The 13,375-nt window shown below is 40.8% G+C and overlaps 1 protein-coding gene across 1 annotated transcript in view; it reads right to left on the bottom strand.

The window, feature by feature from the left end:
* Positions 1 to 266: 266 nt before the first annotated feature.
* CNTRL (centriolin) overlaps positions 267 to 13,375 on the bottom strand; it is a 37,713-nt gene continuing 24,604 nt past the window's right edge. The window contains exons 25-44 of the mRNA XM_075519456.1: positions 13,165 to 13,373; positions 12,774 to 12,966; positions 12,260 to 12,390; positions 11,985 to 12,125; positions 11,739 to 11,865; positions 11,083 to 11,247; positions 10,124 to 10,283; positions 9,278 to 9,393; positions 7,966 to 8,183; positions 7,403 to 7,560; positions 7,066 to 7,139; positions 6,217 to 6,405; positions 5,027 to 5,252; positions 4,510 to 4,715; positions 4,067 to 4,207; positions 2,650 to 2,925; positions 2,478 to 2,540; positions 1,703 to 1,906; positions 1,252 to 1,359; positions 267 to 652 (exon numbers count right to left, since the gene is read on the bottom strand). Of these exons, the coding sequence (XP_075375571.1) occupies positions 1,261 to 1,359; positions 1,703 to 1,906; positions 2,478 to 2,540; positions 2,650 to 2,925; positions 4,067 to 4,207; positions 4,510 to 4,715; positions 5,027 to 5,252; positions 6,217 to 6,405; positions 7,066 to 7,139; positions 7,403 to 7,560; positions 7,966 to 8,183; positions 9,278 to 9,393; positions 10,124 to 10,283; positions 11,083 to 11,247; positions 11,739 to 11,865; positions 11,985 to 12,125; positions 12,260 to 12,390; positions 12,774 to 12,966; positions 13,165 to 13,373 (3,096 nt within the window). The 3' untranslated portion in view covers positions 267 to 652; positions 1,252 to 1,260. The remainder of the gene's footprint in view (positions 653 to 1,251; positions 1,360 to 1,702; positions 1,907 to 2,477; positions 2,541 to 2,649; positions 2,926 to 4,066; positions 4,208 to 4,509; positions 4,716 to 5,026; positions 5,253 to 6,216; positions 6,406 to 7,065; positions 7,140 to 7,402; positions 7,561 to 7,965; positions 8,184 to 9,277; positions 9,394 to 10,123; positions 10,284 to 11,082; positions 11,248 to 11,738; positions 11,866 to 11,984; positions 12,126 to 12,259; positions 12,391 to 12,773; positions 12,967 to 13,164; positions 13,374 to 13,375) is intronic.

The raw sequence follows: 13,375 nt of genomic DNA, 5'->3' as shown, positions 1-13,375 counted from the left end.
TTCCACTACTAATCACTTGGAACTCTGTTACAGAACTGGTAACGACAGCCACATGCTTTAGAAACAGGATCCAGCGCAGCCTTGGGCAGAGCATGGGCAGCTGAACGCTTACAACCTGTAGCCAGTACCGGTTCCAACTGCGTCAGTACTGATACTGGACAAGCTTCGCTTTCTGCAAGGAAGAGCCACAGGGGCTGAGCGCTGTCCTCGTGGAGGATGGCACAGCCTTGAGAGCAGCTTTGAAAACAACAACGTGGCATCACAGCCACAGGTAAAAGCATCAGTCACTGATGTTTATTTTAAGCAAGTACTCAAAAGTAATTGTATTTAAAACAATCCATGCGTTTGACAACAGGTAAATGGACAACTCTGTCCTTGGTAGAAGGTTTTCTTTACAGTGGAACCCAACAAACACACTTAAATAGAAGTTCTGGACACATTTAAATCCCCATTTAAAATAGTTTTTTAAAAAAACAACTTATATACATAAAGCTCAGTTATTTCCTTGTACAAAAACTTCACAGCGCTGCACAGGCCCTGCAGCCAGCTGTTAGTGGTGGCAAATGCCTTTTTAGAAAAGGCATACAAAATCGTGAGGTAGAAGTCTTTGAAGGTGGTAACCGATGGCACTTGTCTGCAGAGCGGGCGTTGCCTCGAAGAGAGCTGACGTGAGCGGGTCTGCCCCACGCCAGGGGAAGCTCACGCGGTCTGACCTGTTCCGGCTGTTGCACAGCACAGGCAGCAGCTACAGCTGTGTGGGGGCTTCGCCTGTCCTGACAGACTGCTTAACTCCTGCTGGCTGGCAGCTCTTGAAGTAATATATTTTTAACTTAAATCATTACAAAAGAACACTTAAGTAGCAGGCTGGTATTGCAACTAGCGGTTACTGAAATTTAGATGCTAGGCTATACATTTATTAGAACCAGAAAAGTGTTGCTGAAAGATCAAGGATGGCAGTAGCTTAACATTTACGCTGGTCAACACAGCAGTAACTTCTCCATCTCATGTAAGAGTTTACAAGCAGCTCTCACCCACAATTTGTTTGAAACTACACATCTGAGCGCCAAACCAGCAGCAAGTGCCAGGATCCCAACCACAGGAATGCCGTCACTGGGAAGGGACAACACCCTCTGAGAACAGTCCTGCGCCCGCACCTGCCCTTGGGCTACCACCACCTCTGCCCACAAGCCTCCGCCTTCAAGACACGCGTGACTCGGTACGGAGTTCCGACTGGCTGAGGTCATGCCTCACCTCTGGGCTTCACTGCGAAATGCCTCGCGAGCAGGAACGCAACGTCTGAGACACCACTGAAACGCCTGCTGGCCTGCTGGGGAAGCGTGCGAGTCTCCTTAGAGTAGCCTGGAAAAAGCGGTAAAAGTAAATCTGAGCAATAAGTTAATGTCTTCAATTAGCAGAGTCATATTGATCTTTAAAAAACAAAAGGAAAAGCTGGATTGTAAAGAATAAAAGGTAAGACAAAGTAAAAAAACCCCACAAACCTAACAGCTTTGAGGAAAACTTACCCTTTTCAAACAAGTTAGCTACTGCCAGAGCAGCTAAGTGTCCAGTACAATCCCCCCACCTTCAGAAGACCCCTGCTGTGCCTCTATGATGGTGAGCGTATGGCTGTAGTAGACTACCAGCAAGCTAAAAGTTACTAAAAACCACAAACCCAGAATTCCCGTATGCCACAGAGCATTACCTGTGTTTCTGTTAAATCCAGAGCATCATGAAGAGATACTAGACTTGAGCTTTGGGCTAGAAACTGCGAGTCCGAAGAAGTGCTGCTGACTAGGTCATCCAGTGCATCAACCTGTCGCTTCAAGCTGTGAAGGGTGCCTTCTGTTTGCTGCTTTCCTCTGATTAATACTTCTACTTGCTTGGACATGCACTGCCGGAGCTGAGCCTAAATACATCATTAGTTCTATTTATATCCAGCTCGTGTAATTTTCAAGACTGTATTTAAAAAGTCTGATGACCTTAAAGTCAAGCCATAAGGGACAGAATGGTAGAGTCTCAAACCACAAGCAGATGGCAATGGGTTTGCAAATTATTTTTAAATAGTTCACCTCCTCCCAAGTCAGAAATAAGCTCTATTTTTATGGCCTTTATCATGAACTGCTTGAAGAGAGAGCAACAGATCAGTTCTAACTAAACTTGGCCACCACCTGTACTTAAACTGCTCCTGAACTGTCATTTGTCATGTTGCTCATATGCCATAGTATGATGTAAATGAGGGAATCATGTTAGAATACTCAAAAATCCAATTAACTGTTAATTAAAATTATTCATCTTGATACAGCATGCAGTTGCTAGGCTTTCTTTTACTGTTCCCACCCAGAGATACACCGTAGCTAGTCATTATGCACGGAGTGGATACACCAGAGCTGGAGAAGGATCCCCCACGCTGGGGTGTTCAGATTATTTTTAGGAGGGACCCAATGGACATATTGGTGTGACCAGAAGAGAGGTGCCACCTTCAGCCGATCTTCATGATGCTGCAGCTTCTCTCGGAGAGCCTCTCCGCGCCACTGTTCGTCCTTTTGGAAACAAAAGCACATTCAGCAACGGAGCGTTACAGCTAAAGGTACCAATACCGACAGGCTCAGCTGCAGCGCGAGTAGCAGCTACTTTTGGAAGGCATTTTACCATTAAGAAGACTTTAGAAAAATTCAACTTTTCTTGCAATGAGAGGAGTCTTTTGTCAGCAGCAGCAAACGGACCAGCCTCCTCTAAGTTATCAGGTTCACACTGCAGACTTCCCTTTCCTTCAGAAGATGCTTCCAAATCTTCCAATGGTTCCAGAGAAGATGGGCTTGAAGATTCAAACCCCATCCTAATTTCATCTTCAACCTCCAGTTTAAGCAACGTTGCTGCATTCTGTATTTCCCTTTGTCTCTTTTCCAGGTCTTCTTGAGTTTTAACCTACATCATAGAACAGTCTCACTGTTTTGCTGTAACGTTACAAATGCATCAATCCCGAGGGATTTTCCTGTATAACCGAACGCAGCTTGTTTCTGAGATGTTTGCATTTTGACTATCGCAATCAGAAATCACAAAACCTCTGAACAGATGCAGCCCTAATTCTGACATTAACTTTGCCTGGGAAGCCCCTCGGATGGTCACAGAGGCAACTACAGTTACCGAGGCACAACTTGCTACCCGAACTGTTCATACTCTGGCCTTGCAGAGTCTTCCTTGAATGCGTTGTAGTTGCTAACAACATTCTTCTGTGAAGGACCCTGTTTTTAAAGAACTTAGAAACAATTTATAAAGGGTTTATTAAAGGACTAGGAGGAGTCAGACAATGTGGAATCACCTTCAAATTTAAAGTGAGTATCAAAAGAAGAAAAAGCTGGCCCAGGTTAGCACTAACAAGTTGGGAAGTGCCTATTGAGAAGCTTTGAACTTTGATAACATTTAGTGATTTGCATAAATTATGACTCCAGTTGTGCCAAGTTCCCTTACCAAACCTCGGCATAAACAGGAGCCGGAGTCCTAATTCGTGCCTGAAGCGTTGCCTAAATTGAGCTGACAGCAAACGTTATGGTGTATTTGCTACGTATCTTGGGAGCCCCCAAATCCGATTACTCTTAACGAACAGCTAGGACCAGCCCCCTCTAAAGAACGCGGTCTCTTTTTCAGGCATCATTTTACTGGGCGAGAGGGGCTGATCCACTGGAACTGGCCTGAACAGTGCCTGCAGTTCACCAGGTGGTGGGCAGGCAGCCGTGCCGCTGTGCCACTGCCACGGCCCTCCGAACCTGGAGAGTGCGGTACTGCTTTAGAGCTTGGCAGCCCCGCACCAAGAACTCCACACGTGACTGACTGGCTGGCGTTGGTTTGTTCATTTTTAAACCGGGATTACTGAGCTGCCTGATCCTACTGATGGGTAACAAAGCATAACTTCTCCCAGATTTGGGAAAAATCGCATGGCAATTTTAAGTAGGTCTGTTTCTAACAGTGATACAGCGGACAGGAGGAGATTCAAACCAATACAATACCAACTTGTCTGGAGGACATAGCTTCCGCTCAGGCCCGCCTGGGTTTGGGCACTCAGTTATACCTGGGTTTGGAGATCCACATAGTCCTCTTGGATCTGGCCAAGGTCCTTAATAAGGCGCTTGGCTCGTTCATGGTTATTGTGTGCCACTTGTTCAGCAGTTGCTCTAGCACTCTGCAAACAGTTATTTTCCTGCTTTTGTTCCTAGGAAAATGCAGAAAGATTGGCTTTTACTGTGAACATCCACTGCAGAAAAATGAATCGAGAGAACCCACATAACACAATTTCTTCAAGTTAAAAGCCAGAAACAGCATTAAGCAGGAGTAACTAGAGAGGTGTTCTGCAGCACCATCTAGAAATACCAGAGTTTGGTTGCCTCAAGTTCTGCCTAGTCATGAAGTTAATGCATTACTTTGTTCCTCCTACAATAAAAATGGGTGTTCTATCATTTTGCTGTTTAAAAAAAACCCAACTCCCCAAACCTTCTCCCCTCAGCCAGGACTTACATGCAGTTTTCTTTCAAGCTGCATCCTTTGCATTTTCATTGCTTCTTTCAGACTCAAGATTTGTTTTTCTGCTTTTTTCCTCTCTGATGCTATCTGATCTTCGAGATGGTTGAGCTCAGACTTGGAGACTTCCAGTTCTTTTTGAAGAGACTGTATTTCTCTATTTTTTTGTTGTAATTGTAATTCTTTTTCTGAGAGCTGATGTTCTGTAATTAACATTTTTAATACAATCCCGATTAGCAGAAAGGTAAGTATCTTGGCATATTTCATATACATTAGATATTTTTCAAACACATTAACATGCAGAGCAATGGTTTGTAAAAACAGACACAAGGTGAGAGGGGATGGAACACCAGTTGGCTTTAGAATTTCCGTTCTTTGAGCAAGCCAATTTAAGGAGCAAGAGTCAATCCAGGTGCTGCATTAGAAACCAAGCGAGATTAACAAAAATATTTGTTGGTTTCATTAGACTTAGAACCCAGAGATGGTAACAATTCATTTGTGCAGTGAATCTTACTGCTTTTTTGGACAGTTTCTTCAAGTGCTGCACATCGGGACTCCTCCTTTTCCAGCTTCCTGAGGTTTTCTTCCGCCAGCCTTACTTTTGCTATGGCCTGCTCCAGTTTCTTTTGTTGATCTGTTAGTTCCTTTTCCAATAGTATTTTCTGATCTTTCACTTTAGCAGTACATTCTTCCAGTTTTTTTCCTTCACGCTCTGAATTTTGCTTGAGGCGATGAAGGATCTGCCAAAGACACCACCACTTCAAGCTTTAACTAGTACCAACTCAAGGAGAACAAATACCATCACCAAAAGATATCAGAGAAGTTAAAGCAGCATAAATTGGAAAGAACTGTAGTCTAATACTCCCTACTGTCAAAAAAAGTGTATCAATTTTTCTTGCCTCTCATTTTCAGTACAGCTCCCTCAGTTTTTCTTCTGGTTAACACTTTGTTGAAACTGCTTGGCTAACCTAAGTTAATTTTACTACAGGAATATACGATTAAGCCCTGATTTTCAGGAACAGCTGATGGGCTTTGCACAGAAGTACTGCAGAAGAGAAGAACAAAAGCTAGCTGCCAATAGCGATCCACTCAAAATCAAAAGGAAACTTCAGGATAAAAAAAAGCCCTGGAATTTTTTCTGCTTAGTTTTGGAGTTATGGAATGCAGCTGGAGTTAAGCTTTGATTAGTTTCACTTGAAACCCATTGTATCACTGCAAGTACTCTACATAGTTTGCTCATCTCCCAAGAGAAATCAACAGCATGGGAAGAAGTTCTCTGAACTATACCCAGCTGCTGTATCTTGGCAGCTGACAGAACAGCGTTACAGAGCATGATCTGTCCTAGTCCATCTCATCTGTATCGGCTCCACCAGCAGCCAAGATACCACACTGCACGGTGCCCGCCGCTACCCCAGCCCCTCCTGCGCTCAGTGGTCAGTGCCAATTTTACAGCAGTTTTGTTATCAGTTCAGTATAAGATGACTCTGCCAAGAAGGAAGACACAGTCCTTTGTTGTGACACACTAGTTCTCGCTAAAACATAACTGCATGTTGAAGCTTTTTGTTGACTGCTATTCCTCTAAAAATGAGGCTTCATGTTTTTTAAAGCACTGGTATACTATTTGTAAACTTGCACCCAGAACTTTTTTGCCTGCATTATTTTTAGAAGTCAGGTGAAAGTGAGGCAAGTCAGCAGGCCCGTTACCGCTTCTTGTTTGGCTAGTTCTGTTTCTTTCTCTTCGATCTCTTTCTGGAGCTGCTGCAATTGGCTCTCCCTCTTTTTCTGTCTCTCTTGGCAATCCTTACGTTTCCTTAAATACTCTAGGATATCTTCTTTCAGGGTTGCCTGCTCTCTAAGCAACTCATCCTGATGCCTTGTATTATTTTTCAAATCCTGCAATATAAAACATAAGATCAAGTGACATAACTAGCTGGTAGGAGTAACAGCTCTCTGGCTGAAAGGCTTGCATTTGAAAGAACATAACTGATCACCCCTAATCACACTGAAGATTACTTTCCATTTAAACCAGCCACTAAATAAATTAACACAATAGGAACCATCAGATAAAAAGCTAGAAGATGTTTTTTTAAGAAAAAGTATCATCTTAAAAAAAACAATAAACCAGGGTGATTTTGCCTCTCTGTGTGGATTGTTTTCTAGAAAGAAATTCAAAACCAAACAAATCCTCCAAAAAACCTCCAAACCCCCACCAAACCAAACCACCCAAAAATAAAACCAAAAAAAGCCACACACTCCAAACTCAGTAATAACAATCTGCCTAGGAGAGTCATCGCAGTTGCCACAAACAGCAAACCCAAACCAGAAATCTCGTTTGGTTGGGTACCTACTGTAGTCCCAACCACTCCAAACTCAGCGGCAGCAAGGCAATAAACGAGCCGTTATTTTTTAGCTCTGCAAGTGTCTGGTTTTGAGCTAGTGTGCCTAGACAAAAAACAGGTGATGGATTGTCAATTGTGATAAGTGACACCCCTCCTTTCTGTGCGACAGTCTACTCACTACGTGAAAATAAGCACGTATTTCACTAAAACTAACCTGTTCTACTAGCTGAAGCTGTTGCCTGGAGTCATTTAATTCACCTTTCAGTGTTTCTAGTTCTTCCTTTTTTTCTAGAAAAATATTTGACGACAGAGATTTTCAATCAGCAATTTGAAATTCCTATACAAATAAATTATCTCTTTTCATAAATGAAGAATAAACAATAGAAAAACTGTTTCTAAAATGTCCATCTTTTCAACATGTTAAATACTTTCTGCCTGTAGATATTTGAGCATGTTGGATATTTAATATCATACAGTACAGTTACGGTGTATCTTTTAACACAATTTCTCTTAAAGTATATTACAGCTTAAACCCAAAAATTGATCTTTACCTTGAAGATCCTTCTGTACAACAATAATGTCTCCATTCAGTGATTTTTTTTGTTTGTTTAGTAGATCTACCTCCTGCTGCAGGTTTTTAACATCCAATTCCATTTTTTCTACATTGGACAATGCAGTTCTGCTGCTATCTTCAGTAGCAGTTAAGTCTCTGTAAAATGTGAATACATATTCTCGGTTTGTTGGAAGTACTTGGTGAGGATCTAAAACACAGCTGCATTTCAGTAAAAGTTCTCTCAGCTCAAGGGGATGCTACCTAGTAGTCATGAGAGCAAGACAGCTGTCCTGTTCCAAGACTTAACATTTTGCTTTTCGTAACATTTCTCATTGCACTGCCATGATATGCTGTTGCATTCATCAGCTTCATTGCTGAATGTTTTCTGTAAGTCTGCTGTAGACATGCTTAAAATAAAACCTCCACAGGATATAAGAAACGGCATATTCTGTATAATTGGGCACCTCAAAGTTATAGCTGTATTCTTAATTACGATAAACAGACATTCAAGGCACTTCCCATCGCTTCTGATCTTTGCAGAAAAAAAATATTCCCCCCTACCTTCTGGTTTGTGACAACTTCTTTTCCAAACTCTGACAGTCTTCTTCAAGCTTTTCCTTTTCTTTATTCAAAGACTCAATATTATTTTGCAGAGTGCGCATTTGAGAAACCAGATGTTCATTTTCCTGACGGTCTTTCTCAAGTAGTTGTTCCTGCCAATCTACTTCCCCTTGCTGACACTGAAATAATCTCTGAATATTCTCCAATTTTAACTTCTCCTACGAAAGAAGGCATTGCGAACAACACATTTACACGGCCAAGGAGTAGAACAAGTTATTAACATCTTTAGCTGCTGCAGTTTAGAAAGCTTTCCTTCACAGGGATCATATGCAGGCGAGAGTACCCTCTATAACTACTGCATTATAACAGGGATAACTGCTTAAAGCGCCAGCTTAATTTGAGTGTATTTATGATGAAGGTTATGATGAATATGAGCACAAGGACTGGAAGATAGGGGTGCAATTCTTTGTTCCACCATAGTTTAACCACCATTTTTCCCCCATCTGTAAGAGTAGCACATCCCTTCATTGCAGGCATTTTGAGAGAATGACCACTTTACCTGAGCATCTCGCAGCCCTTAATGTAGTAAGGTGACCACTTTAAGGGTGGTAATAGAAGGGTACCAAGCATATCAACTAGTCCCTTCTTTTCCCTGGCCTTCACAGAAGGAGTACAGAGGGAAGAGGTAAAGTCTTTTAAAAGTAAGCAGCAGGTAATATCTGCTCACATATGCTTATAAACGCTCTCTTAGCAAACGCGTTTTAGATTTTCTGGAAGTACACAACTGAGTAAAGGAGGGCTATCCTGGACTCTGACCTAACGATGCTGTAGCTATGAGACTGCCAAAGGGATGCCACTGATCTCTCTGTCCGCTGGTAGCAAAGTTGAATGTCTGTCTCTATTTGTCAAAAAGAGGAGAGACTAGCTGAGCTAGAATACCTTTTTAATGGTAGAAAAAATCATCCAGCTGAGTTAGTAAAGTGTCTTCCATACTTACTCTTTGCAACTGAGGATGCAGATAGAATCCAGATAAAAAGACTCTGGAAGCTAATGCTAAGAAAACAGTATTCATCATTCTACAGCCACAGAAAAGCCTTCTGTCTTTTTGCCCGCTCTCCCTCATATGTGCCAAAACCCCCATTATTTTAAAGGGCCTAAGCAGACGTAAGACTTTTCTGTGATAAGCTGAAACCAGACTAGAAACTGACTGAGTTAAAAGTGTAGGGACTCTGTTACCCAAATCTTAACAGAATCACAGAATATGCAGTTCTCTTCTTCCAGATACTGTATTAGCTATAGAAAGAATACTTACTTCTAGAATTGCAACCTGAGTCTTTTCTAGCTCATTGATCTTTTGGTCATGTTGTAGTTTCAAAGCTTGAAGTTCATTATTTTCAAGCTCCAGCATTTCCAGAACATGTTTCAGTTCTAGTAAGATGAAAGAAATGAAAGATTATTACAAGCACATCAAATGCATTCTATTTGCAAAAAAAGGCACCAAGGAAAAATTAAGAGACTATACTGATACCATCCCTGTAAAAACTCTTCACGTTTTCAAGTGCTGTGTCAGACACACCAGGTACTATACCTGGTGCTGCTCTACCAGCAAGTTGCAGGTCCCTATGCCTTCCTGCTCTTCCTGCTCCCTAGGGAGTTAGTCTGGGACACAGTCTCTGACTGCTAAACAATGAAAGAAAATATTTCAGAAGTACAACAGTTGCAAACTGCCGCTGCTTATACTTCCCACAGTCTGACAGGATGTAACTGCTTGGAAGGAGATTCCTCCATTTCCCCACACATCCCAATGTTTAATTCTTCTACGAATGCGGCACCACTAGCTAAGGTCTCCTAACCACACAGTGCTCGGGTGTGAACTTAACTGATCAGTCCTGACAGCAGATGTGTTTGCATTTCTCTCTGGCATTAAAAACTCCTGTTCCAAATACAAAGCAGCACGAAGCACTGCCTCAACTTAAGCAAAGGGTATCAGTCAGCCCTGTATAAACTACAAGAATTACAGGGAACCCTTTCTGTGCAGTCATTCATAATATTTAAAAAGGAGTGAGGAACAGAAGACTGAGCGATGTACAACTAAGAGCTCAGAGTGTATTTCTTTCCAATCTGCACAAAATCCTATCTAGTAAAGCCAGGGACATACCTATCTTATGCCTGGTAATTTGCCCAAGTATTCCTTGAAGATGTTCTTCCTCTTTCCCAATATCCTTCTTTATGAACGAAAGCTGTGCTCTTTTCTCATTAATCTGGACATCCAGTTCTTTCCTCTCAACATTAAGCTCTTCCAGAAGTAGTTTTATTTCCTGTGGAAATATATCAGTTACAAGAGATGTTACAAGAAATGCCATTATTTGCCATTTTAAATAAAGTTTTCCTTTAAATAGAAGTTCTAAATATTTATAAAATTAAAAAAGCCTGTCACCAATATTCTGGTCAATTTAATTCCAGAGTTTATAGTTAATGGTGTAAACAAACAAAAAATATGTAATATTTAGGTTAAAGCCTTGCTTGTTGACAGTTTAAAGTAGTAATCTTGCAAAGATTTTGATCTACAAGCCTGACTAGAACACCATCAGTCAAGTGAACAATACGTAGGCCTTAAAACAGGAAGTCAGACAAAAAGCCCCCGCAAAAAAAGAAAAACCACACACAAAAATATAATTAACCTTGATACTTTGTTTTTATTTCAGAAAGAAAGGAAGTACAGAATCCTTTCTAAGTAAATGGGAATGGAGACAGACAGCTGACTTAGGCCAGCTTTGTTGTGTTTTACACACACTGATCAGACTGATTTGCTTTAGAAGCTGCTTGTCTCAGCAACAGTTAAGTCAGAGACTTCTATTTAATCCAATTCAGTTCTCTAGGGACCAGTTCTGTCTGTAACACTGCAACTAGGGAGTTCTACTTCTTATTTGTGCATCTGGACCAAGCTCTGAGCTATACAAAACTGTAAACTTGCTTGTTCTATTTTTCAGTGGGTTTTGGGAGGTCGTAGAAAGCAAAACTGATTTTGTGGAAACTTTATGGGATGTTTTTGATACTTATATTCTTTTGCTGTTGTTCAGGGATGTAATGAATTGAAAACTCATTTGGAAAAGTTACTCTTATTTGGCGTAGTTTTTCATTTGCTTCAGTCTCTCCATCCCGAAGAGCTTCTTTGAGGTCACCTTTCTTTTGAAAAATACAGTCTTGAAGGACATGGAGCTCTTCTTTCCTTTGATTTAGCTGTTGCTCCAGAAACAAGAGCTCTTGTTGCTGAGCAGTAATCTACAATGTAGAAGTTTAACAGAAGAAGCATCTGAAGGCTTTTATTTTTGTAGCTACACACATGCACAAGAGCAAATGCAGTACACTGTTCCCTGCCAGAGGTTTACTTGAATTGCCTAACAGGTAAGGATCCCATCAGAGCAACGAGCTTCCTTTGCTAAACCTGTATAATATAGCCAATACTAAAGGCTAAGTTCTGATCTGGACAGTGCAGTCCTGTACCTCAGAGGGTTAAGTTTCTTATTCTGAAATGCAGTAAGAATTGTCACAGGGAACTCTGCAGTAACTTTTAGTATGCAGAAACCCCAGTGAGACTGGGATCATGCTTATTATGAGACAAAACAAGGAGAATTCAAATTACCCACATTAAAATAAAACTTAAGAATTAAATTCTTCAGACAAGGCAGTTCAGAACTTACGACTCTTCTCGGCTTTCAGTTACCTCAAAATCAACAAAACTGATAGTCCAGAGTTAATAAGAGAAGCATTACCTGATCTTTTAATCTTTCCAGTTCCATTTTCTTGCCTTGAAGAAGGTTTTCTGCTTCTCTTAGGATTTGGAGGTGATGTTCTTCATTACCTTCTGCAATTTTAATATCTCCTTGAAGCTTCTGAAGGCTGACAGTGAGGATAAAAACGTGACTCAGAAGAAACAATACCACCTTAGGCAGTAATTTATTGGAGGAGGTCATCTTCATTTTATCTAATATAGTTTATGGTAAATTAAAAATACTTACCTTTCAGTTAGCATTTCTATCTTCTGGTTTAACAACTGGAACTCAGAGTCTCTTGCAGCCACTGTTTTGTTGATTTCCTTCAAAATACCTTCTTGTTCCCTCTTATGCTGTTCTAAATCCCTTGTATCTGCCTGTAGTAACCTAAAGAAGCATTTATGCCTTTTCATATTAACATTTTAACAGCTCTCCCTCTCCAAAAGCACTGTCTTGATATTTGAAAGAATCTGGTGGTTCTCCTCATCCCCATTTGATACAAATTCACAAGAACAGTGTACCTTAATTGCTGATCTGCTTTCACAAGTTTAATGGCCATTTCCTGAGCCCTTCGCTCTAGCTCCTTTGCCTCAGTTTCAGTACGGGACAAATGCTGTTTGGCATGATTGTACTTTTGAATAGTGTCTTTAGTCTAGAGCAAAAATTGAAGATTATTGAGACAACACATTCCCATCTTATGCTTTCCACATCCATAACCTGCAGGTTAGCTGTCTAAAGATGACCTCCTCCTGGGATGAATATTCCACCTGAGCTTTCTCCCTTTGTATACCATGAAGTAGAACCTTTTCTCCTCTCTTGTCCAGAGCAGAAAAGCTTCCTCCTCTTTGGCAAGGACTGGAACATTTTCTTTTAGCACAGGTTATCCCATGACTTACTTTCAAATAGAAGCATTTTAAGAGGCCTCAGGTTATCCAAGTGAAAATAAACTGCTTAGACAAACAAAAATCCTCTGCTTAAAACAATCTTAACGCAACACGCTAATTCCTCTGCACTTAGAGTTATGGCTTTACTTACTTTCCCCCGTGTGCTCTCAAGTTCCACTTCAGCTTCTGAAAGTAGCCTATCTGCCTCTCTAAGCTCTGCTCGTCGTTTCAGAAGAGTCTTCTCTACACATTCAATTTCATCTGCAATATCTTCATGATGTTTAAGAGACTTTTCTAACTGCAATTCTGCAATAAGGTTGTCAGTATACCCTTCAATAAAATCCCTAAAAGGTCAGGAAGAAAGACATAGAATTAAAATACAAAAAGCCAGGAGCCTGGAGCATCTTGAAGTTCTAGTCCATTACACATACTATACAGACAAGAACATTAATTGTAAATGAGTCAAAATTAACTTTTACTGGAAAGAAGTTTAGGTATTTCCACATGCTTACTTTAAATGCATTCTCGTGCAATATTCTTACTTGCGTTTGTTGTGTTTTTGAGCTGCTCTTTGTAGCTCTGCTACTTCATGTTCCAACTCTTCTCTTTCGTGCAGAAGTTCTTCAATGTTTTGATGCAATTTTTCTACCTCTTTTTTGTATTTATGCTCAGCTGCCTCTGACCATTTATCTTTGTATTTCCGAGACTTTAAATAATACACAGTGTCTTCTAGCCTTGAGACTTCACTCTCCT

This window comes from Mycteria americana, chromosome 17 (assembly GCF_035582795.1).
Source record: "Mycteria americana isolate JAX WOST 10 ecotype Jacksonville Zoo and Gardens chromosome 17, USCA_MyAme_1.0, whole genome shotgun sequence".
In the NCBI taxonomy this organism is placed as follows: Eukaryota; Metazoa; Chordata; class Aves; order Ciconiiformes; family Ciconiidae; genus Mycteria; species Mycteria americana.
This window is presented reverse-complemented; position numbering and strand designations above follow the sequence as displayed.